At 42.3% G+C, this 24,181-nt stretch overlaps 1 protein-coding gene across 2 annotated transcripts in view; it reads right to left on the reverse strand.

Moving 5' to 3' along the window:
* Window positions 1-3,456: 3,456 nt before the first annotated feature.
* CCDC25 (coiled-coil domain containing 25) overlaps window positions 3,457-24,181 on the reverse strand; it is a 40,876-nt gene continuing 20,151 nt past the window's right edge. Inside the window, exons 6-10 of one of the 2 annotated variants that reach the window (XM_055299863.1) lie at window positions 19,727-19,830; window positions 19,323-19,525; window positions 13,166-13,262; window positions 11,405-11,450; window positions 3,457-6,771 (exon numbers count right to left, since the gene is read on the reverse strand). In XM_055299863.1, the coding sequence (XP_055155838.1) occupies window positions 11,424-11,450; window positions 13,166-13,262; window positions 19,323-19,525; window positions 19,727-19,830 (431 nt within the window). In that variant the 3' untranslated portion in view covers window positions 3,457-6,771; window positions 11,405-11,423. The remainder of the gene's footprint in view (window positions 6,772-11,404; window positions 11,451-13,165; window positions 13,263-19,322; window positions 19,526-19,726; window positions 19,831-24,181) is intronic. The other variant, XM_055299864.1, reaches the window with a different exon arrangement.

The raw sequence follows: 24,181 nt of genomic DNA on the forward strand, positions 1-24,181 counted from the left end.
TCACACAGAGAGAGAGAGAGAGAGAGAGAGAGAGAGAGAGAGGCAGAGACACAGGCAGAGGGAGAAGGAGGCTCCATGCACCAGGAGCCCGACGTGGGATTCGATCCCGGGTCTCCAGGATCACGCCCTGGGCCAAAGGCAGGCGCTAAACCGCTGCGCCACCCAGGGATCCCATGGAACATTTTAATAACATCCCAGAGAAGGCCAGGGAGAAGGAATTTCACAGTGTCTGAGCAGAGAGCCATAACTTCAGCCCCTCCTGCGGCAAAGGCAGTAGAAAGACCAGGCTGACCCTGGGAAAAGGCAGGGGCAGCAAAGACCAGGCCTGGCAGGGTGGTGGGAGAAGCCACAAAACTTGCCACTTGCTAGGAGCTCCGGAAACACCTTTGGGGAGGCTGGGACATGATGGTGGGTGGGGTTGCTCAGGGGATGCTGTCACATCCAACATTCACACCTCTTGACAGCAACTTTGGAGTCTCACGCCCATTTTGCATATGAGGAAGTGAGGTGGATAGACCAGAAGACAACAAAGGCAAGGAGAGGAGGGCCCACACAGTTTCATGTGAGGTCTGGAGCAGAACTGTCAGCACAGGGGTCTCCACAGTGACATCCTCATATAAGCCAACGTATAGCGGCCGGCTGAAGATGGGCCGGTTGCTGTACTCGTTGATGTAGGTGATCTCCCCTTTGGCATAACCAACATGGTCAGGCACTCTCACTGGCAAAGAGGTCAAAGTCATAGTGGTGCACGATCTCAGTCCAGGGCGACAGCCTCCTGGATGTGAATGTCGCTTTCACTTGGACAGAGGGAGGGGAGATAATGAAGTACTGGGAGTCATTCCCTACTGGTTATACCTTGAACATGCTATCCAGGCCCAAGCTGCTAACTCTATACAGTCCTCTTCCCAGGGGCCATAGGGCAGGGATGAAGGAACAGTGGAGCTTAGAAACCCTGCCAGAAGAAATGGGAGTTTGGAGAGGTTGATTAAGCCACCCAAGGTCACGCAGGATGTTGGAGGTAGTGAAGATAAAAGTCCAGGCCCAGCTCTCAGGCTGGGGTGCCTTCCAGGCTGAGGGAAGTGGGGTCAGGGCATCCCCTGATTGCAAACCTGAGTTTGCATCTCCTCAGTGCAACCTGAGTTACCAGAGCAAACAGAGAGGGTAACGCTGAGCACTCCAGGGCCAAATCCGAGTGGATACTGGCAGGTGAGGCCAAGCAGGGAGTTGCCCCGAGGAGTGGAGTTTTGAACTGGCTTATGAATGAAGGGAAAATGAACTAGAAGAGCTCCAAGACTTTTTTTTTTAAAGATTTTATTTTTTTATTCATGAGACACACACACACACACACACACACACACACACACACACAGAGGCAGAGACACAGGCAGAGGGAGAAGCAGGCTCCATGCTGGGAGCCCCATGTGGGACTTGATCCAGGGACTCCAGGATCACGCCCCGGGCCGAAGGGAGGCACTAAACTGCTGAGCCATCCAGGGGTCCCTCCAAAGGCTCTTCTTAAAGCAATTCTAGTTTTGGCTAAGTTACACACGTCTCACCAATACTGAGGACATTAACAATATAAAAGAAAAAGTCAAGTCTTAAAGGGACAGAGCAAAGCTGAGGGCTTCACCACAGAAGAAAATTCTGGGAAGACTGAGCTGGGTAAAGGGCACTGCCTCTAACAATATTTTTCTCTTGACCTTTTTCAGTCTGTGGTTTAGACCTGCTGACCCTGGATTTGGCCGAGGAGCTAGAAAGGTTCAAGACTAACGGACCAGCCTTGAGTGGCTGAAAGATCCTATTCTCCGAACAGATCCCAGGAATCAGAAGCAAAGATTAGCTTGTTCTATGCAAGGCAGACTGCAGAAGCAGAACCCAAAATACCAGCAGGAGAGCGGGCGCCTAAGGCCTCAGCCAGGCAGGATGTGAAATGTCAGGTCATTAGTCTTATATTTTTACTGCAGTGGTTACAGGATGGGGTTGATGTGGGAATGAAAACGCATACTGACCTAGGAGATTTTTTTTTTTTCAGCCTTAAATATCGACACCCACTCACCAGTTTGGAAACAAGTAAACATAAGATAGGAAGGGTGAGCCTTCATTTCCCTTGGCCTCCATTCCTTGGCTATCGACAGACAAAGGCAGAAAATGCCAGGTCAGTGCCAGTCGGTGCCTGCCAGCAGCAGAGAAGTTTCTTATTTCATCTGGCTCCGGGGCAGAACTACAGTCACAACCACTAAGGTGGGAAGTTCCTCAAGTAAATGATACTGTGAAATCAGAAAGAATGAAGCAATCAACGTGAGCCAGAAAAAGAGGTTAAATCTATTTTAATTATAAACTGCAGTTACCATAAGGTGTTAGATGGGTATTTGTATTTTCAGTGGACTCCCGAGTCCACCAAGTATATGCATGGATCTCTACAGTTTGGGTGTAAGAATTCTGGTTTCAACCTGTATTCCCCGTATCAGCTAATTTACTCAGAAATTGAAATCCAAGAACTTTCATAGCGAAGGCAGTTACAACCCAAAGTAAGCATTGCCCTGACTAGTGAGAAATAGGACTCAAATGTCTCCTAATAATCATTTAAGAATTCATATATGCAGGATCCCTGGGTGGCTCAGCGGTTTAGCGCCTGCCTTTGGCCCAAGGCGCAGTCCTGGAGTCCCGGGATCGAGTCCCACGTTGGGCTCCCGGCATGGAGCCTGCCTCTCCCTCTCTCATGAATAAATAAATAAAATCTTAAAATTCATATATGCTTTTGCAGTTGAGAGCGACACTTGACTGTTTCTGCAGCTCCCTCTACCCCAGGACCTCTGCCTGCAGATGCACTCAGGCACAGAACAAGCACCAGCACGGAAAGGGTGAATCTGTAAAGAACACTGGTCCAAAGCCACTACATTCTTTACGGGTACCATTTCAGGGCGCCTGGGTGGCTCAGCTGGTTCAACTTGGGACTTCAGCTCAGGTTATGATCTCAGGGTCCTGGGATGGAGCCCCACCACAAGCTTCCTGCTCAGTGAGGAGTCTACTTCTCCCTCTGCCCCTCCCCGACTTGTGCTTTCTCTCTCAAATAAACAAAATCTTAAAAAAAAAAAAAAGATACCATCCCAGCAAGTCTTCACATATGTAGCCTCATCCTGGTTCAAATCTCAGCAGACCCCTAGGAATTCGAAGGCCGGGTATCAAGTTGTAAATTTCAAATAACAGTGCTCAATCCTGGCCCTTGAGCTCCAGGCTCTTTGCTTCTCTTCCTGGAACTCTTGGGCAATCTTCCTTTCACCCTGGTGTATTCCTTTCCTCCTGCTAAGAAGCAAACCTGACCATTTAGAGGGCGTCATTTCAGGCAGTCACCAACCTCCTTCTTCCTACTCATCTAAAAGAAGTATGCACATCCCATCAGTGAGGCAGAGGCTTGGGGAAGCAAAGTGAAAAGTAAAATCACACACACACACTTGGTTCTACTCAAACTAAAAGCTTTTATTGTATTTTACATATTGCTCATCCCAGATGTGATGGATATGTAGTTGGCATCTTCTCGTTCGTGAAATGACAAGAGTGCACATAAAGCCTCCTGCCCCGTGCTGGGCCCACGGGTGCCGAGCAGAGGTCTAAGTGAAACTGGAATGGGAGCCCGCTTGGGCGCTGGCAGTGGTGTCCTCATTTCTGAGCTGCCATACTTATTGCAGTTAGAGGGGTTGAGAGGAAATGTAGCTTGGAATTTCAGTTTCTAATTTTACACTTCCGATTATATTATAGTTTGTTTATAGGCTTCTTTAAAATCAAAGGTTGCCCACTCACTTGACCATGATCATTCTGAGCATGGGATTTGTCATTCACAATGCCGTATTTGAAATCAAACAGAGAAAAGGCAGGCTTCAGTATCACTAGAAGGGTGTTCTATTTCCCTGTCCTGTGCAGTCTCCCCTAGAACCTATTCTAGCCCAGAGACCAAGGGCTTTGCCTCTCAGAGGCGAAGGTGGGGGGTCCAGGGGAGAGCTCTGGTCCAGAGCTGGAGGCTAGAGCTGATGTCTTCCTACTCCTGCCCTGTGTACACCTGACACCTTCCTTTCTGAGTGGGGCAACCTCTGGCTCTGAACAGTTAAAAGGCTCAGCAAAAGCTGTGCTAGGAGAAAGAGTTAAATATAAAACAACAAAAATAAACAAGAGCTACTGCCTTCAGCTAAAGTTTGTTGCCTATTCTGCTAATGTCAAACAAAACCTTCCATACTTTGGTAAGTAAGCTTCCCCATATGCGTTTCAGCACCAGCAGTGTCTGATCTCCTTCGGCCCAAGATCTTGACCCCAGATCAACAAAGGCTGATAAGAAATGGATTCTACAGCTGTAAAGAGTAAAAAAACAGAGTCGACTTTGTTTAACAAATTAAATGATAATGTGAACCTCACCCACAGCCTGCAGATCTGAGTGGGGAAATGAGATACAGTTAAAAAGAGACACCCTCAGGACTCATGGATCTGATCAAGGGCACAGCTCATCAAAATAATGATTAGGAATTTTCCTATAGGAAGTATAGTTAACAGGCCACTAGGAAGAAAGATGGCTTTAGGGCCAACAGTGTGACCTGTAACGCCCTGTACGGAACCAACACCCACAGGTCCTTGCTTTTCTTTTTTTTTGGGAACATGGGTCCTGGGGAAAAGACTGCCCAATACACAGAGTCACTCAGGAAGCTTGAGAGCTAGGAATTCAACTAAGAGAATGCTGAGGAGAGGCTCTGACATTTTAAACCAGTGTGAGGTGATAATTAGGATATGTTTAACATTTGGACCCCAGGATCTCTCACACTACACTGAAAACAGTCATCTATTTCAAAAGCTCTAACCATATCTGCTGTCATGGCAGGTGGGGGGGGGGCATGGTACAGGGGAGCCCTTCAGCAGTAGTGGCAGGCTGAGGGGACACAGGTGATGCCAGAGCCAAGATCCCCCTGTTCTAGATGTTTGCCACAGTGTGAAAGATGTGCCTCTGGTGGCGGGCAGGGGCCGTGTGCATTTCCACTCAATCCAGAGAGGATTTGGGAAAGGTCATCCACTTGGACCCCGTGGGCATCTGAGGGAGAGACACACGTGGCAGTGAGGGAGATAGAGGATAGCCTCTAGAAGCTGCCATGCTGAGCTTAAGATGGATGAGGATTTTTTACAGCCAGATCACCCCAGAACCAGTGTGGGGATGGGGATAAATAGCAAATTCTAAGAGTTCATATATTAATGTCCTTCCAAATAGAAAATGATTCTTTATTTTTACATTTCTAAAATCACGGAACTCCAGGCTGAATGTTATTAGACACACACACACACACACACACACACATACACACAATCACTAATTTCTGGAGTCATCTCCCATACCCTCCTTCTCAAAATCTGGCTGAGGTATGCCTCAGGGCAATTTTCCAGTTCAACCTCACACACCAACTTGGGATAAATAGAAACACTGAAGTCTTTAGTTTTACCCACAGTTCCAAAGTGCTCTTACAGGTAGAGTATTTGTTGGAGAAGGATAACTTTTGCTGGGCTAGAATACAGTTAAGAATAAAAAGGTTGTGTAGAGTTCTGGGTGTGGTTAAAATATGAATTTGTATGCCTCCTGACCTGCAGGCTTTTCTTCTTCCCCTTTCATGTTTTGTTTTATCTCTTCCTACAGGGATTGCAATAAAAATACACCTTCTATTCAGAATCCCCCTGGAGAGTAGGTGGTTCAGATGAGGAGTCCTGTTACCTATTACATTACTGGACCTACAACTGAGAAATCTGAACTCTGGAGATACAACTCAAAGTAAATATTATTTCAAAGTAAATAAACAAGTTAATTTGTTGGCTCGTAAAATGCCTCACTCTTTCTAAAAGTATAACCCCAATGTGGGACTTTTGCTTTCTGCTGCATCCCAAGGCAAAAATCAGGTAACTTACACATTCTGAAAATGATTCAGATCATGCTTCCCCATATCTTCCTTTGGTGCTGAGACATGGCTCTGGAGCCTGAAGTACGTATGTGGCTTGGGTTACTAGGTGCTCGGGTAAACACTGCCACATGCTCAACTTTGATTAATGTGGACTACTTCTCTAAGCATGATGGGACCTAGGGGGAGGCCCTCGCTCAGAGAACGGATGTGCAAGACAGAAGCCAGGACAAAATGAGAGCTGCGGACAACTCTGCAAAGAGACTCACACGGCACAATGGGACGAGAATGCTGAAGCCAGCAATCTTCTGAAAATATCACTATCACCATCAAAACCCATAAGCATTTTTGTTGTAGTCAGGAAATGAGGGTTGAGGGCAACGTTCGCATATATTGCTCACTGATACATTCTTCTTAACAGAAGTGAAGCTATTTTAAGAAATATGAAAAGTTTTTCAAGACATCTGTTTTCAGGGACAGATCACAGGAACAAATACTTTGCAGAGCTGGTTTGTTCTAAAGTCTATCCCAGGAACAGGGGCAGCCAACTTTCATGAGGTACCAAGACATGTTTCAGCAAAAATATTTTCACTTTCCTAAAGTTATATGCTGTTTTCAAGTCCAAATATATTATAAATATCTGATCCTTTTCTGTCAGCAAAAAAGGGAACACTTTTTTTTTTTTTTTAACTCCAACGTTGGTAGTATTTGTGCAGAATGAAGGTAGAATTTTAGTTGTTTTTTTGTATCTCTGAATACAGGTGAAATCAGACCATCTGAAACTGTCCTGCAATTCACATCTTTCAAAGGTCCTTTCCTCCATTCACATGAATTCATCAGAGTCATTGCCGTCCTGTAGAAAACAAAAAGGTGAAATTGTAGAAGCTTTCAAAATGAATAACTCCATTTTTAAAATGTACACAATTATTAAGTAACAAGCTTCCTTATGCGTAACTGCAGAGTTCAGAAAGTAAAATCATTACATGCACTCACCACTTCTCTATCTTAAAGTAGGAGTTGAATTTCTACGGTGTCCTAACATGGCCTGAATTACATATAGCAACAAGTGCCCAACGGTTTCCAAATTATGAAGTAAAGGTTCACCTGGCCTAGAATAGGACGTAATAAGTGCGACACAAAGAAAACGGATTGCTCCTTCAACAAACATACCAAAATATGAATCCAAACAGATCCTGCCTCACATCCTTATGCCACCAATGCTGCCAATAGGCTAACGCATTTTTTACCTGAATTCCATTATTTTGAGCCTCAAGGTTGTCACAAGATGGATATTTCTTTTCTTTTCTTCTTCTTCTTTTTTTTTAATAGAAAAAGTGATTAGGAAGCCATAGGCTACTACCAAGTTAGGTGGCCTGACAAGTTTAATTAAAAAATCTTATATGAAAAAAAATATCTTGTTATGATATGTATATATATATGTATATATACATATCATATATATATATACTGATATATATACACATTACACACACACACACACACACACACACACTGATATATATAATCAGTATAAAGGCACTGATTTTACTGTGTGGCTTAGAGACAAGTCCTAAAGACCAAGGACAAGAGTACAGAGTAGAGCCCCAGACTCCTTCTGAGCTACTGCACACCCTGAAAAAACTGCTCTGGATGCCAACATTCACTAAGTGTCTAAGTCTGGGACATTTGCTTGCAAATGTCTCCCTCCACCTGAACTTATCCCTTGCTGCAGCTTCTCTTATCCATGGCCTGATACCTGAGCTGTTAGAGAAGGGGAGAGAGGGCTCAGGGTTCCAGATGTATACACTCTGATCCTTCTTAATAGCTCTTAGTAAAGACAGAAATATAGGCAGGAAACGATGGTTTCTGAAGTCTGGTGTGATCTCCAGTTCCCTTCAATGAGCACAACGAACTGAGGCCACAGTAAAAATGCTTTTGATAGTTGTATGAAGAGCGAACTAATGTTGGTGTTCTATACAAGAACCGGAACTGTGACTGTCTTAGAGTCAGTCCTAAGCAGAAATCCTAGCATTAAAGATGTTCAAAGAGTCACCATCTAGCATGGAAGGTAAGTATTAGATCCCAAACACTGGGAAAAACACTCTTAAGATAATTTGGGTTGGTGACAATGAAAGTGTGTCACTCCCTAGGCTGTGAGTCAGATTTGCAGAGTGTCTGTCCCACGTGTCTGCTGGTAGTTGGGGATTATGGTATCTTTTAAATATACATCTGAGATTCAAGACTTAATGTGAACTCCTTTTTTTGTTGTTGTTAAGAAAGAGAGAGCATGTGTGAGAACAGGGAGTAGGGAAGGGCAGAGGGAGAGAGAGAATCCCAAGTAGGCTCCAGCATGGACATGGGGCTTGATTCCATGACACTGAGATCACGACCTGAGCTGAAATCCCAAGTTTAACCAACTGAGCCACCCAGGTGCCTCTATTTGGACAATTTTTACATTTAGGTCCCCTTTACTTTAAGAATCAATGTGTTTTTCAATATAGCAAGACAAGCTTCCTGTCATCCACCTATAAAGTGATTAGTAAATAAAACTGAATTGAAAGGAACTATTTACTAATACTAAATTTAGAAAGATTAGGAAGAAGTTACCGACTGAAGCGGATTATTCTAAATAGGAGAACAAAAGCTCAAAATTAAAATCAACTTCAGGGTAGCCCTGGTGGTGCAGCGGTTTAGCGCCGCCTGCAGCCCGGGGTGTGATCCTGGAGACACGGATCGAGTTCAACATCGGGCTTCCTGCATGGAGCCTGCTTCTCCCTCTGCCTGTGTCTCTGCCTCTCTCTCGCTCTCTCTGAATGAATAAATAAATAAATCTTTAAAAAATAAAATAAAATAAAAATAAAATCAATTTCAGAGTGGAAGATTAACATTTTTCCTGATGATTTTATATAAGTCAAATTAAAACTCAAGTCCTACCTTATTTACATAAACACAAAGCTGCATCTGAAGATCAAGTGATCATGGAGGCAAACTGAATAAGGTCTGTATCCCCTAAACAGAAGATGGTTACAAGGAGAATTAAGACCTATCCTTTTGGGGATGCCTGGGTGGCTCAGTGGTTTGGTGCCTGTCTTTGGCCCAGGGCGTGATACTAGAGTCCCAGGATTGAGTCCTATATCGGGTTCCCTGCATAGAGCCTGCTTCTCCCTCTGCCTGTGTCTCTGCCCCCGCCCCCTCTCTGTGTGTCTCTCATGAATAAATAAAATCTTTTTTTTAATAAATAAAATCTTAAAAAAAAAAAAAGACCTATAGACCTATCCTTTTGAAGTATGGGGGAAAGCTGTTAAGAGTCCTTCCATTGCGAGAAAGAGTAAAAACACCCAGTGGAAGACTTTCTTGGAAATGTAAATCTGATTGAAACCTGGAGCTCAGGAGAGGGAAAGGTAAGAGTTAGTAGTCCTTTGGTCTACAAAACTGACTTGCTAACCCCTAGAGCTTTTAACATCTGTCGCTAATGAGATCATGTATTAATGTGTATACAGAACATGTGTGTGTGTGTATATATATATGTGCATCTGTATTAATTCCAGAATGTCCATATTTTTAAAATCCACAATGATGGAAATGAATATGCCTCAGATTAACATAATACAGGTGTCAGATTTCTGCTGGAAAATAGCCTCTAAATAAAAGAAAATTCTGATAAGCAACAATAACCCACAACAAAGACATTAGACTGAGGGTATGTTAAAGAATTCTGCTTCACTGTGAAGCTGTTTTAAGAGTTCCAAGAAATCTAAGAGTAGTTTTCAGAAGGGATTAAATACATATCATCATTAATCCTGAAACTCTGTCCCACAAACAGCAACTAAAGACTATAGTGATAAGAAATAACAATGACCGTTTCTGTTCAGAGATAACTTTCACATATACACCTTTGTTTACATTTTAGCACAGACCCAGGAAGTAACAGGTCCCCCTTCCACTGCTGATGAATAATCCCTCAGAGAGGTTAAAGAACTTTCTCAGGCTTATCTACTTAATAAACGACAGCTTAGGACTCTACCCTTCAAATTCAAGGCTGTATTTAATTATATAATGCTATTCCTGAATTTTTCAGGAATAAATTACAAAGCTACATCTCTGACTCTGACAAAGGAGCCTCATAAATTCAGAGATAGGAATAAGAATATTGTTCTTATGAACAAGGTAAAATCCTACTAAAAACCCCAAGTGATGAATTACCCTATGGGGTTTGACTAGATGACCTTTAAGAGATCTTAAATTCTGTTAATTATTTCTAAGCATCTAAGGCAGTAGTGTTTAATGCTATTTTCTGTGATGGTGGAAATGTTCAATTTCTGCACTGTCCAATATGGCAACCACTGGACCACAAGTGGCTAGTATGACTGAGAAACTGAGTTTTTAAAGGAAATCAAATTTTAATTACATTTAAATGACCACATGTAATTAGAGGCGAGTATCCTGAACAACACAGATCTGAAGTGTATAGAGAGTTGACTCCTGAACAACATGTGTTTAAACCACATGGGTCTACTACTCACACAGCTTTTTCAATAAATACGATTTGGGGCTCTAAATGTATTTTCTCTTCCCTATGATTTTATGGTCTTTTCTCTAAGCTGACCAGATTGCGTGAATATGGTACATAGTACACATAACATACAAAATATGTGTCAACTGACTGTTTACGTTACAGGTAAGGCTTCTGATCAATAGTAGTTAAAGTTCTGGGGAAGTCAAAAGTTATATGCAGATTTTCAACTGTGTAGAGGGGGTTGATGCCCAAACCCCTGTGTTGTTCAAGGGTCAACTGTATTTATAAACTATGCTACATGCAAAGTAACAGCAAACATATCCACCCAGTTTCAATTTTCTGCAGCTTGTTAAGTAATAGCTAAATTGTGCGCCATCCACTTCAAAATAGATTTTCAGAAGATAGTACTCTGGGACAGTAAGTCCCTGACATAGTTCCAATAAAATTATTAGATGCTGATGCTAAGAAAATTCTTTCAGTACTCTAATATGGAGTTCCATGTCTCCTTATTTGAGGTCCCGAAGAGCATGAAATCAATGCTGTCACTTAGGCTGCAGGTAAGATCTTGGGGTTAATATTTTGATTTTATCTTTTAATTGAAGGTGACAATTTTGTTTTCGGTTGTTATAATACAGAATTTACAGTCACATTAATATAGAATATTAATAAGGGCACTTCTGCATGTAGCAACTAGAAAAAGGGAAATAAGGTTCAGGAAAGTGCTGGAACAGACCTGCACTCCACAACAAATTTCAACAGTCTTTTTCCATGAGATGACCTACTTAAAAACACGTGAGAAGTCTGCAGGGAAGGAGGGATGGTGCCTAATAGAATCCACTTGAATGTTTGATGGTTGCCAAATCACGCCAAGCCATCAGCAACATGTGAATCAATATTGACTAGTCACCCAATTATTAAAAACTCTTAATTATTTCACAGCACAACACTGAAGCAAATAACGTGAACATACCTGATTTGAAGACATGTTCTCAACTTTCATCAATGATGAATAGCTCCTAGAAGAAAAAAACATTTACATTGTTTATCCAGAGGTGCCTGGGTGGCTCAGTCGGTTAAGTGTCTGACTCTTGATTTTGGCTCAGATCATGATCTCAGGGTCATGAGATTGAGCCCTGCGTTGGGCTCTGTGCTAGGCATGGAGCCTGCTTAAGATCCCCCCCCCCAAAAAAAAGATTATCTCCCCAAATCCCTCTGCCCTTCCACCCCCTCTCTAAAAATAACTAAATTAATAAAATAAGGCTGTCCAGCCAGAAGTATTTCGTGAACATGTGCCATGAATCCAGCACTGTTGAGGGTCTTTTGGAGGAAAATACGATCCCCGCCCTCAAGAATATTGCAACAAAAAAAGGGTAGATATCTACGAACAGTAAATAAGATGTGCGCTACATGTGATAGTCTACAAAGTGCTTGCTCATACTCATTTCATGTCACTTCCACAGTACCGTGAGGTAGGTGACATTATTTAGATGAGGCAACCCATCTATGGTCAATAGCAGAGAGGATCCCTAGCCGGGGCAGACTGCCCAGAATGTAGAGGCTACAGGAACTCATGAGGAGATGAGTCAGCACCCAAAGGGAGCCTAACCAGTGTGGAGGATGATTGAATGATGGCAGAGACAGATCCAGAGAATGGTAGGAGTGAAGACAAAGAGACAGTATTTGTAATGATGTCTCAAATCAATTCAAGAATCTGAAGGCAAAGTACTGAGAAATTTGTCTGGATATGTGGGGCCCAATTATGCTGTCCTATGTGTGAGCTAAGACAATTGGCAAGAAGTCACAACATAAGATGGGAGTAGAGGAGAGACACGTGAGATTTAATAAGTATTTACTGAATATCTGTGATGTGTAAAGCCCCATGCTAAGCCTGGGTGAAGGAAAGATGGGAAGAAAACAGAAAATGATGAATAAGACAGAGCACAGCCTCAAAGAGCCTAACCAGAAGGGGAGATAGGATCTATTCAGCCATAACCATGCAAAAAATTCAACTAAAAACACACAGAGGGACACCTGGGTGGGTCAGTGGTTGAGAGACTGCCTTTGGCTCAGGGTGTGATCCTGGAATTCTGGGATCAAGTTCCACATTGGGCTCCCTGCGGGGAGCTTGTTTCTCCCTCTGCCTGTGTCTTTACCTCTTTCTCTGTGTCTCTCATAAATAAATAAATAAAACCTTAAAAAACAAAACAAAACAAAACACAGAGACACAGGAAAGTGATCCCATAACACCAGTGTTTTAAAAAGAATAATCTTGGGGCGCCTGGGTGGCTCAGTTGGTTAAGCATCTGCCTTTGGCTTAGGTCATGATCCTGGGGTCCTGGGATTGAGCCCCATGTTAAGCTCTCTGCTCAGTGGAGAGCCTGCTTCTTCTCCCTTTCCCTCTGCCTGCCACTCTACCTACTTGTGCTATCAAATAAATAAATAATAATAAAAAAATAAAAAAGAATAATCTGTATCAGATAGAAGGGAGAGAGAAAGGAAATTAAGGCAAGGAGAGAAGTTAATAATAATAATACCTACCATTTAACAAGTATCCTTTATTTGCTAGGACCTGTTCTATATACTTCATAAATTACTGCTAATCAGGCAACTGCCTTATAAGGTGAGGGACAGTATCAGGCCTACTGAAGACACAGGAGGCAGTCAGGGAAGTTAGGGAAGTTGTCCAAGGTCTCCCAGCTAACTAGGGGGAGAAGCTAGCGTCTGAACCCACCATCGGACTCTTGAGCAGCTCACACTCCTGCCAACATGCCTCAGTCCTCCGCAATGTCCCCAGCGGAGGGCAGGAATCCGTGCTGTTAACAGCTGTCCTGGTAAGAAGGGATAAATCTGAGAGGAATCGACGAGGATATCAAGGTTTCTAGCTTGGGTGGTTTGAAGGAAGTAATGCTACAGTTGAGAGAAATGGGAAGGTGTTGTAAAGCAGGTACGCTTGGGTTGGGGCATGTCGCATATGAAGTAATGGCAAGACATCCAAGTAGAGAATATGAACTGCTATTTTACCAAGTAGAGAATACGAAACGGAAAACTGAAGAGAGGGAAGGAGAACTGTCCCATTTAGAGACAACCATCTGGGAGAGATTAGGTGATGCTTGTCAGAGGAGGTGGTATCTATAAGAAATACACAGGTAAGATCGACAAGCTGCATGAGCAGAAAGAAAAGAGGCATACTGAGCACAAAGTGGATAGAGCAGGGAACCTCAATCCTGGCTGCATTTTAAAACTGCCTAGTGAAGATAGGCATCCACAAGCCATGTTCAAGAACCACTAGGTCTGAGTGCTCACTTCAATGAAAGCAACATACAGATTTAGATTTAGCCTTTGTTAGGTCACACTTTTCCTCTGAGTGACCTGTCTCATACATCCAACTGCCTATCTGATGTTTTTTGGATACCTCAAGATATTTTCAGATTCATATACCCCCTCACAACTCATGGTCCAAAAGCAGTTTGGTTCTTTCCCAGTATTCCCTCAACTCAAAGAATGGTGCCACCATCCATTCCTGCTCACACACCAGAAACCCAGGAGTCACTCTTTTCCCCTGCCCATGGCCCCAACCCAACCTAGCTTCAAATCTTCTAACTATTCACACATTAACAATCTTGCTAAAGTAATCTTTGCCCCCAAATCAAGCTCACGTTACTGTTCAAACTGATGATACATTCAGTTGTGACTTGCCATTTTACCTGGGTCTTGTCCTTGTCTTGACTTCCATCACCTGAGTCTTGGGTTCAAATTCTGACCTCTCAGACTCCCAATTTTTAAATATCTCTATCTCAGGTAGCCACAGTCCCCACCTTTTTCTTTTCTGATCTGTTATTTACTTATCCTCTATTAACTGCCTTTCTCTATTATTTCTTCTGGTTTAAATACCCACATATTGGAAGAGCTTGATTTTGATGTTGGTGCTTATTACACGATACCACAAAGCCCAAATAAATAAATACAAGATTGACCTATAGCAGGTGAGCTTTCATTTGGATCCAACCCCATGCATTCCACTGAGATGAAACAACAGGGTTAGAACACACCGAAGGGAGTCAGGGATGCTTTTCCCTAGCACCTGCCAATAAATGGTGTCTGTTGGGAGACTCGTGGGTAACCTGTCTAAAAGATTTCTCCAAATGCCTGCTCTCTCAAACCAAATGTAGACCCAGCAAAAGCCCTTCTGCTTCTCTTGTTCTGCAGGAAAGGTCACACCTAAGACAAAAGACTACTCTGAAAACCTGTGTTGGGTCTCTGGTTATCTTGTCTTACTTAATGCATGCCTTACAGTGCAGTGGTTATGGAAAGGAAGGAATGTGTGAGATTTCTTCCCTACACCTGAACCCTACACAAAGACTCTCCAAACCAAAACCCCATGAGTTCCTGGGCTCACAGGGCATGTGTTAAGGAGCTAATGAGTAAGATGGGCAAGTGAGAATTAATATGCGAAGTCTAAGGAAGGGGAAATTTTCACAATGGTTAAATGAAGAAAATAAATGGTGAATGGAGGGTGTTCATATATCATCCTTCCAACAACCCAAATATTTCTAAAACCTATCGAAAAGGATGATCTTTACGGAGACCTATTTACATTGTCAAACAGATCGTTATGGTTCCTGCATGCTGAGAACAAGGAGTAAATAATCGGCAAGAACAAGATGGAGTTCTGTCTCCAGGTCTCCCGCTCTTTGCCTCTGAGTAGAAGTTGTGTCTTCTAAGGGGTGGGCTTGGCTTTGTTCCTTGTTGAGCTGAGGGCTGACAAGATAGGGTCCAAACTAGAGCTCAAAGAACTTGAGATTTTACAATGGTAATTCCATCCATTTTTTCCTCACAGTAGACATTAGAAATGAGAAGCTTATTGCCATTCTTGCTCAAAAACTTGAGAAGAGAAAGGAGACTAGAGTGCAAATAATGGTTTTAGAATTGGAGGGAAGTTGGATATCCCCGGATATGAAGCTGTTGAATATTTCTTTGCTGAAATCATCTGCAAGCATTGCGGATAACTTCTGGGATGAGAATATCTTCTTGGCTTCTCTACAGAATCCCCTGCAGATTCAAAGGTCGTTTCTTAAGCAATCGCATCAACTGAAGTGGATATATGCTACCAGATGGTCCAAATAAAAGAACTGACTGCTGGTGAAATTTAATGAAATTTTCATTGTCAGAAAGCCAAGTGAAAGACTTGAGAATGAGAAGATTCCGTAGGCCCAGCATTTGATCTCTTGGGTGGGAGAGTCAAAGAATAGAAACTAAGGTGATAGATAAAGCACCAGAAATATATCAAAACAAATTCTAAGACAGGTCAGAAGCAAGCGCTGGTAGCTGGAATTTCACAGAAGTTGCAGGACACAGCATGCAAACAAGCAAGTCCTTCGTCTGTCCCTGCATGGGTTCCCCACTCTGCAGCTCTGCCCTCATCCTTCTAGCTCCAGGAGCTTAGAAAAGCAAGTCATTGTTGAGGCACAGGTCTCACAGAAATAAACACATCAGTTGTTTTTGGTTTTTTGAGATCCATGATCATTTATTAAAAAGAAAGCAGCAGGGACAAAAAAACTGTAGAAAAACATGGGACTAGAAAAGTAATTTCTCCATTTATTCCATTTACATTTTCCTTTTGATATATATGCACAGAGCAATGTAGGATATAAATTTGTGTCTGAGAAAACAAATGGAAAAATTACAAGGGACTAGGGACAGCTTAAAAAATAGGACTGGTTAGATAAATTTGTTTTTGAGGCAAATATTTCATTCAATTAACAATGAGATTCCCACCCCCCCAGCTTATTTAAATATTTTATGTGTTCTTGATACTACAAAAGAAAATCTGGGATATATGAACATTGTGTTTTATTTTAAATTAAGAGAATCACACATAAAAAATCCCCAAATTTTACTAGTACGCAGCTTGATTTGAAACAAAAATGCATTTTAAGAAGATTACTGTATCTATAAATTACTTGATTCATATGGAATAAATTTTACTTAATTTTAAAAAAGATTTTATTTATTTATTCATGAGACACACACACAGAGAGAGGCAGAGAGAGAGATAGCCTCCATGTGGGGAGCCCAATGAGGGGCTCGACCCCAGGACCACCACCTGAGCCAAAGGCAGACGCTCAACCACTGAGCCACCCAGGTGCCCTGGAATAAATTTTACTTAACGCTGAATAGACTGAGCAGAGGTAGAAGAGTGGTAATAGCATGTGTGAGACCTTAAGACTCACACATAGACTAAGCTATGTGTGACTTTGCACAAGCTACTTAACTGCTTGTCAAGCTGTTGCCTCTTCTGGAAAATACAAATAACAACAATATTTGTCTCATAAGACTATTGTTAGGATTAAATGAGATAATGCAGCTAAACACAGTACAGTGTTTGGCAGATGACGAGTGTCCAAAATACTAGCTGTTCTTTCCTGTTAAGTTTTTAAGTAAATTAGGTGGTATTATATTCCCAACATACGTTTCTAAATAGAACTGTTAGCTTTGTAAAGGGCACAAGAAGGTATGTTTTCAATCTTTTTCCCACACCACACAAAAAACAAAAATGGATATGCTACTCTCAATCTCATATTGCTCAAAATTCCACACATCTTGTTGCGCTGAGTTGATAATTTTTCTTTCACTCACAACACAAAGCAGACTCACAATCTAGGTCAAACTCAAATCTGTAAATTTGTTTGTCTTGTGTTGACCGATAACTCAGGATAACATTTCCAGAGTTCTCCATTCGAATACTATATTTTATTTTATTTATTTATTTATTTTTTAAATTTTTATTTATTTTATGATAGTCACAGAGAGAGAGACAGAGAGAGAGAGGCAGAGACATAGGCAGAGGGAGAAGCAGGCTCCATGCACCGGGAGCCCGACGTGGGATTCGATCCCGGGTCTCCAGAATCGCGCCCTGGGCCAAAGGCAGGTGCCAAACCGCTGCGCCACCCAGGGATCCCCTCGAATACTATATTTTAAATGAAGCCACTTATCCCGTTTTCGCAGAACCCCCAAAGGGATCATATGCATGCAGATAACTGAGAAATACCAGTACTTCATCATAATACCTATGTTCTGACCCAACAATCTAATAATCCAGTGTATTCCAAGAAAACTGAGTCAGAACATGGCAAGACAGCTCATTTTGTTCCTATACTATTCGCAAAGGCACAACAATATATTTTCTTCTCCTCTTTCTTTTTGGTATACTTAACACAAATGGCTATCTATGGAGAATTGTGGGAAAATCTAGAAATTCAATGAGCAGAAACTGCAGGACTAAATTCCTTCTGTGACAAAGAAAACCTAGGAGTACCTTTAGGTATAACACTAAACACATCTACTACAGATTCACTATGGTGGGCAGAATAATAACCCAGAGATGTCTACATCTCCAGAACCCACAAATATGTTAACTCATCTGGCAAAAGGGACTTTGCAATGCGGATCTTAGATGGAGAGGTTATGGATTGTCTGGGTGGGCCCAATGTCACCACACTGGTCCTCCACAGTAGAGAAAGCTGTGGTCAGAGATGGGACTGCAATTATGGAGGGAGGGTCTCAGAGATGCCATGTTGCTGACTTTGAAGATGGAGGAAGGGATGTGGGTAGCCTCTAGGAGATGAAAAAGTCAAGATTCTCCCCTAAAGCTCCAGAAAGGAACACAGCCCTGCTGACACCTTGATATTAGCCCAGTGAGAATCATGTTGAACTTTTAACATATGGATGGATGGACCTAAAAGATAATAAATCTATGTTGTCTGAAGCCACTAAATTTGTGATCATTTGTTATAAAAACCACAGAAAACTAACAGAGTCAATATTCTCATACCCTAGAATTTCAGGATCCAAATTGTATACTAACTACTATTTATTATCTTATTTATTTGTATTTATTTTTCAAAGATTTTATTTTATTTTATTAAGCAGGCTCCACACCCAATGTGAGGATTGAACTCACAACCCTGAGATCAACAAGACTCAGAATGAGCCAGCCAGGTAACCCCTACTATTTATCATTTTAAAATGTAGTGCCTTTATATTACATTGGGGTAGGCCACACTACATTAATTATTTCTAACTTTCAAAATACTGAAAAAAAGGGGGAGTTATTTTTTAATTTTAAAAAATATTTTATTTGGGGATCCCTGGGTGGTGCAGTGGTTTAGCGCCTGCCTTTGGCCTAGGGCGTGATCCTGGAGACCCGGGACTGAGTCCCATGTTGGGCTCCCGGTGCATGGAGCCTGCTTCTCCCTCTGCCTGTGTCTCTGCCCACCCCCCCCCCCTCTGTGACTATAATAAATAAATAAAAATTTAAAAAAAAATTATTTATTCATGAGAGACACAGAGAAAAAGGTAGAGACATAGGCAGAGGGAGAAGCAGGCTTTCCACGGGGAGCCTGATTGGGAACTCAATACCAGGACCATGGGATCACGACCTGAGCCAAGAGCAGACACTCAACCACTGAGCCACCAGGAGTCCCAAAAGGGGGAGGGGTTTAAAAACAGATTTTAAGAATTACTAGCATTGGCCTTCAGACCTAAGACAACCTTATTCAAATACCATAGCTAGTCAATGTTAAACCGTTAATATACTGCTTTTTCTTTTCCTGAAGAGGTTTACAAACTGAATGCTAAAGATAACCTCTGACGGTTTATCTAAGAATAAAATGGGCTCTTATTGCACACACACTCATACCCTGCCTCTACCAAAGGGCGTCAATTGACCAACACTCATCAGTACAACCACATTCTCCGAGGCTGCTCAGGCGCTGAGTGTGTCCTGCATCCCACCCTCCACCAGTATATCCTTCTATGGGCTGGTCCCTGATGAAAATCAGCAGCAAGGAGCCTCCAAGGTTGACACCAACACTGCAGCTCCGACATACCTTAGTTCGTCCATTTCCCGCTTCTTCTTCATCTCTTCCTTTTCTCTCTTTTTCATCTCCTGAATTTGGGCTTTTTTCTCATTCCTCTCTTCCCGGTCTCTGCATTCCTTCTCTGCTGCTAGGTCAGGGAACCGCTCCATTTTGGTCTTTTCCAACCGGTTCAGGATCTCATTCACTTTCTTCTCCACAGTCACAATTTTCACCTTTGAGGGGGCCGGGAACAATATTGAATCTTTATTGTAGGTTTTGCCCCCAGAACAGAGGAGATGCTTTCTAGGGGCAAGAGCAACCCAGCTGAAAGGGATTTAGAAAGCAGGCATCATGCTGAGCCTTCAGCAATGCTGGCAGGAAACAGAAAAGCCCAGGACTCCACTCCACCTCCTCTGGTGGTACACAACACTTACATCCTTCTGCCTGTGAAAGCCTATCTGTCCCACATCCATGTCAGCTGTTTTCTTCAGGTTAGCCCATGGTGTATATACCACATTAACGTTGTTCATCTTGCAGCCTGCCAAGAGAGACTGTCTTCAACATGCAGGTAGGAGGATACTGAGTAATGCACTCCCTCACCCACTGGCAAATTACCAAAAGCCAATGAAGGGAGAGGCTTAGCACAAACAGCCATCCAATGATTCAAATCACCAAATACTTTTTTTAAAACCCACCCACAGAAGGAAAATGGTAAAGGTGACCAACACAATTCAAGCAAATGTATTACAAAGGAAAGCAGGAGTCTGTGGATTAGATAAGCTTCAGGGATTTCTGAGACTCCCAAATATTGAAGGCAAAATTTATGATATGTACTTTTTTAAAAGGAGAAATGAACCAAACAAGAAAGTTTCCTCAGTTCCCAAAAGAGTCCTTGCTCCAGGAAAGACTAAACAGCAAGATAAAGTAAAAAGCCATGGTCTAGGATTCAAAAGTCCCACACTCTTCCCTGGCACCAGCACAAACTAGCTGTGTCATTTAGGCAAAATCCCCATGGCTCCCAGAATCTCAGCTGAAACATGAGGAAATTGGACTAGTTCAGTAGAGTTTAATTGTTGTTGCTGTTTCTTTTTCACATGGAACCTTTTTACCAAAGAAAACATCAAAGTCATAAAAGTGGAGATGCTCTGGATGAAAGGGGTACTGGGTACTCCATTCATTCCTCCGCCTACCTCCCTACTACCTCCACCTCACATTTTCCCTCTGCCCCAGACTGCTGCTCAGATAGCTCTAAGAATCCCTGTTTAATCACTGGTCCAACACTCTTCAAGGCCCTTTTCAACATATTTCACAGTTTATTAAATCACAACATACACTGGAGAAATCTGGTGAACATCTCAAGTGATCAAAATTAATGTCAACAAAAACGGGGCGAAATGGCACCACATGCCTCCTGACTGTAATGCACAAGATTTCCCTTATCCGGTATTCCTGCCTGAAAACGCATGTGGTCCTTTCTCAGATGGAAGCATCAGACCAACCCAAATCACAGGGTATTCTACAACTGGTCTCCATTCAAAGTGTCAATGTCTTGAAAGACAAAAAAGTGTCTTTAGATAAAAGGGCTCCCTGCATGGAGCCTGCTTCTCCCTCTGCCTGTGTCTCTGCCTCTCTCTCTCTCTCTCTCTCTCTGTGTCTCTCATGAATAAATAAATTTTTAAAAATCTTAAAAAAAAAAAAGAAAAATTGTTGAATACAGGAGTCATATTTTTCTTACAACTTTTCTGTAGGTTTTAAAGTTTTACTCAAAATTAAGATTTTAGAAAATCTCCATGTGCATGCTGCTATGGGAGATCCAAACATAGATTAGACAATGGGTCTTGCCTTCCCAGACTAAAGGAAGGCAGATAAGTACATAAGTAGTTACAATGAAAGGCAGAACTCGTCGGGCACCTGGGTAGCCCAGTCAGTTAAGTGTCTGCTTTCAGCTCAGGTCATGTTCTCAGGGACCTGGGATTGAGCTCTGCATCTGGGTCCCTGCTCATTGGGGAGTCTGCTTTTCTCTCTCCCTGCCTCTGCTCCCCACTCGTGCTTACTCTCTTTCTCTCCCAAATAATAAAATCTTTTTTTTTTTAAAGGTTTTTTATTTATTTATTTACGATAGTCACAGAGAGAGAGAGAGGCAGAGACACAGGCAGAGGGAGAAGCAGGCTCCATGCACCGGGAGCCCGATGTGGGATTCGATTCCGGGTCTCCAGGATCGCGCCCTGGGCCAAAGGCAGGCGCCAAACCGCTGCGCCACCCAGGGATCCCCAAATAATAAAATCTTAAAAAAAATGCAGAACTCGTCAAATGATATTGGAAGGGTACAGGTAAAGTGCTAATGTAGCTCAGAGAGGGCAGTGATCACCCATACTGTAAGAAGGGAAAGGCTCTACTGGAGAGGTAATACAGTTTAGTGGTAAAGATAGAAGACTTTCATGTCAGATTGTCTGACTTCAGATGCACCCACTGCCATAATTCAGAGCTCTGAGACCTTGGGAAGGCTCCTTAACTACCTTAAGCTGAGCTCCCTCATCTCTAGAATGAAAGTAGTAATGCACATCTCAGTAGGGTTGATAAATGAAATAATCTGTAAAGTTTTTAGCACGGTGCTAGGCACATAATTAATGTTCAAGGTTAGCTATTACTACCATTACTACAACTACTGGGTAGGCCTTGAACCATAGCTTGCATCTAGACAGAAGACGACTTGAGAAGCAGACAAACTGAGGGCAGAGGAGATAATATAAGCAGAAGTATAAGGTAGGAAAACAGTCAATATAGGTTTTGGCTGGAGTGTGAAATATGTGATGGGAAAAGATGCCTGTAGTCAAAGCAGAGATGCTTAACTTCAGCTTAAGAAATCTTGGGATCCCTGGGTGGCGCAGTGGTTTGGCGCCTGCCTTTGGCCCAGGGCGCGATCCTGGAGACCCGGGATCGAATCCCACATCGGGCCCCCGGTGCATGGAGCCCGCTTCTACCTCTGCCTGTGTCTCTGCCCCTCTCTCTCTCTCTCTCTCTGTGACTATCATAAATAAAAAAAAAAAAAAAATTAAAAAAAAAAAAAAAAGAAATCTGGACTTAATTGCACAGATAAGGTGAGGTGTGCCATAGAAAGTATCTAAGTTTTAGAAAGTTTAATCTGGCAAGATTCTATGAATAAACTAATTGATCAGATTCTGTGATGACAAACAAGTTTAAACTAACTCCCATGGTTCTGAGAGTCAAAAGAGGGGAAATATTTTAACAGCAACACAAATGTAGTATCCTCAGCATTCTCTGCTGTCAACTCAGGAGTGAGGCTCCTGGGCTTAGTTCCTTATTCTGCTAAAGAGCTCTCTCATTGTGAAAGGCTGAAGTGGAGAGCAGAGGAAGGCTGTGGCATGACTCTTCTGCCTTTTCTGTTTTCTCTAGAACTAGTAAACTATAAAGAGATTAAGAAAAAAGAGGCTGGATTGAGGATAGAGTCCAAAGATCCTTTAATAAAGCCACATCTGCTACCCAGGGGCATGGAAAGGGGACAAGAACATGTGAAAGAGGTTGCAACACACAAGAGGATAATGATTGTTTTAATTTTATTATTTTTACTTTAATAACTGAAGCTCTTAACTGGAAATCTTAAAAGCTCTGTTCTGCTCATAAAAATGGAATGTCTTAAAACTAAGTGCAATTTAATGATTTAAGGAGTTGAAAATCAGTGACTCTGCAAGACCAGACTTCTACTTTCTTTGGCTAAGTATCTGACCCAGCTTTAATGAAAGCTGCCCAACTGAGATTTAGGAAACACAGTCTAAGTGATAAGGTAGGGATACACTGGCCAGCTCTTATCCTGTATTCACCAGCCCTAGTACCTGTTATCAGCTATGTGTCTGCCCTCTCTCCAAACCATTATTTATTTCCAACCGTCTGGATCATCCCTCAACCTCACATCAAACCAAACTTACCTTTACTCTATCTGCTCTATGTCACACACCCCAAAATCCTACCTACTAGCTCAACCATTCTTAGCAGAACACCATCTCCTGGCTCTCCTTTTTTAACTCCTATTTCCTCCTCCCAAATTGTCTTTCTTAACCTATATCGACTAATGACAGATTGAATCTACTACTGACAGCTGAACTAAACAAATGCCAAGCCCAGAATTATAGGCCTCACCTAAAACAGGCCAATTGTTCTCAACGGTCTGTGTACATTACAATCTCCCAGAGAGTGCTGTAAAAATACTGATACTCATGGATCACCCCAGACCAACTAAATGAGATTCTCTGGGAGATGAAAAGATCAACAGATTTGTTACCTTCACAATACACAGAGAGAGAAAAGTATGAAAGAGAAGGAGAAAGAATAAGTAGGAAACAGGGATATAAAGACCTGAGTTCTAGAATTTAAGGATAAATGATAGAAAGACATCACACAATACTAAAAATAACCTACCCTTATTTCCAAAAGTCTTTTTTTAAAGACATATTTATTTGGTAGAGAGAGAAAGAGAGAGAGAGAGAGAGAGAGAGAGAGAGAGAGAGAGATAGCGTGCGTGCGCATGTGTGTGGGAAGAGCAGACAGGGAGAATATTCAGGCAGACTCCCCTCTGAGTGTGGAGCCTGACTTGGGGCTTGATCTCATGAGGCATGAGACCTGAGCTAAAACCAAGAGTCAGATGCTTAACAGACTGAGCCACCCATGAGCCCCCAAAAGTCTTTCAACATATAACATCAAGTAGGCAGATCTAGACAAGCTTCTAGTCCAGGTAAGGAAACATGATAGAAAGAGTTAAGAAAGGACCATGAACATTAGAGGGGTAAAGAGATTAGTTTTCAGTTCTTTCATAGGTAGCAGAACTGCCACCTTAAAGAACAAAACAGGGGAAAGGAATATTACATATTATTTGT

This window comes from Nyctereutes procyonoides, unplaced genomic scaffold, assembly GCF_905146905.1.
Source record: "Nyctereutes procyonoides isolate TBG_1078 unplaced genomic scaffold, NYPRO_anot_genome, whole genome shotgun sequence".
In the NCBI taxonomy this organism is placed as follows: domain Eukaryota; kingdom Metazoa; phylum Chordata; class Mammalia; order Carnivora; family Canidae; genus Nyctereutes; species Nyctereutes procyonoides.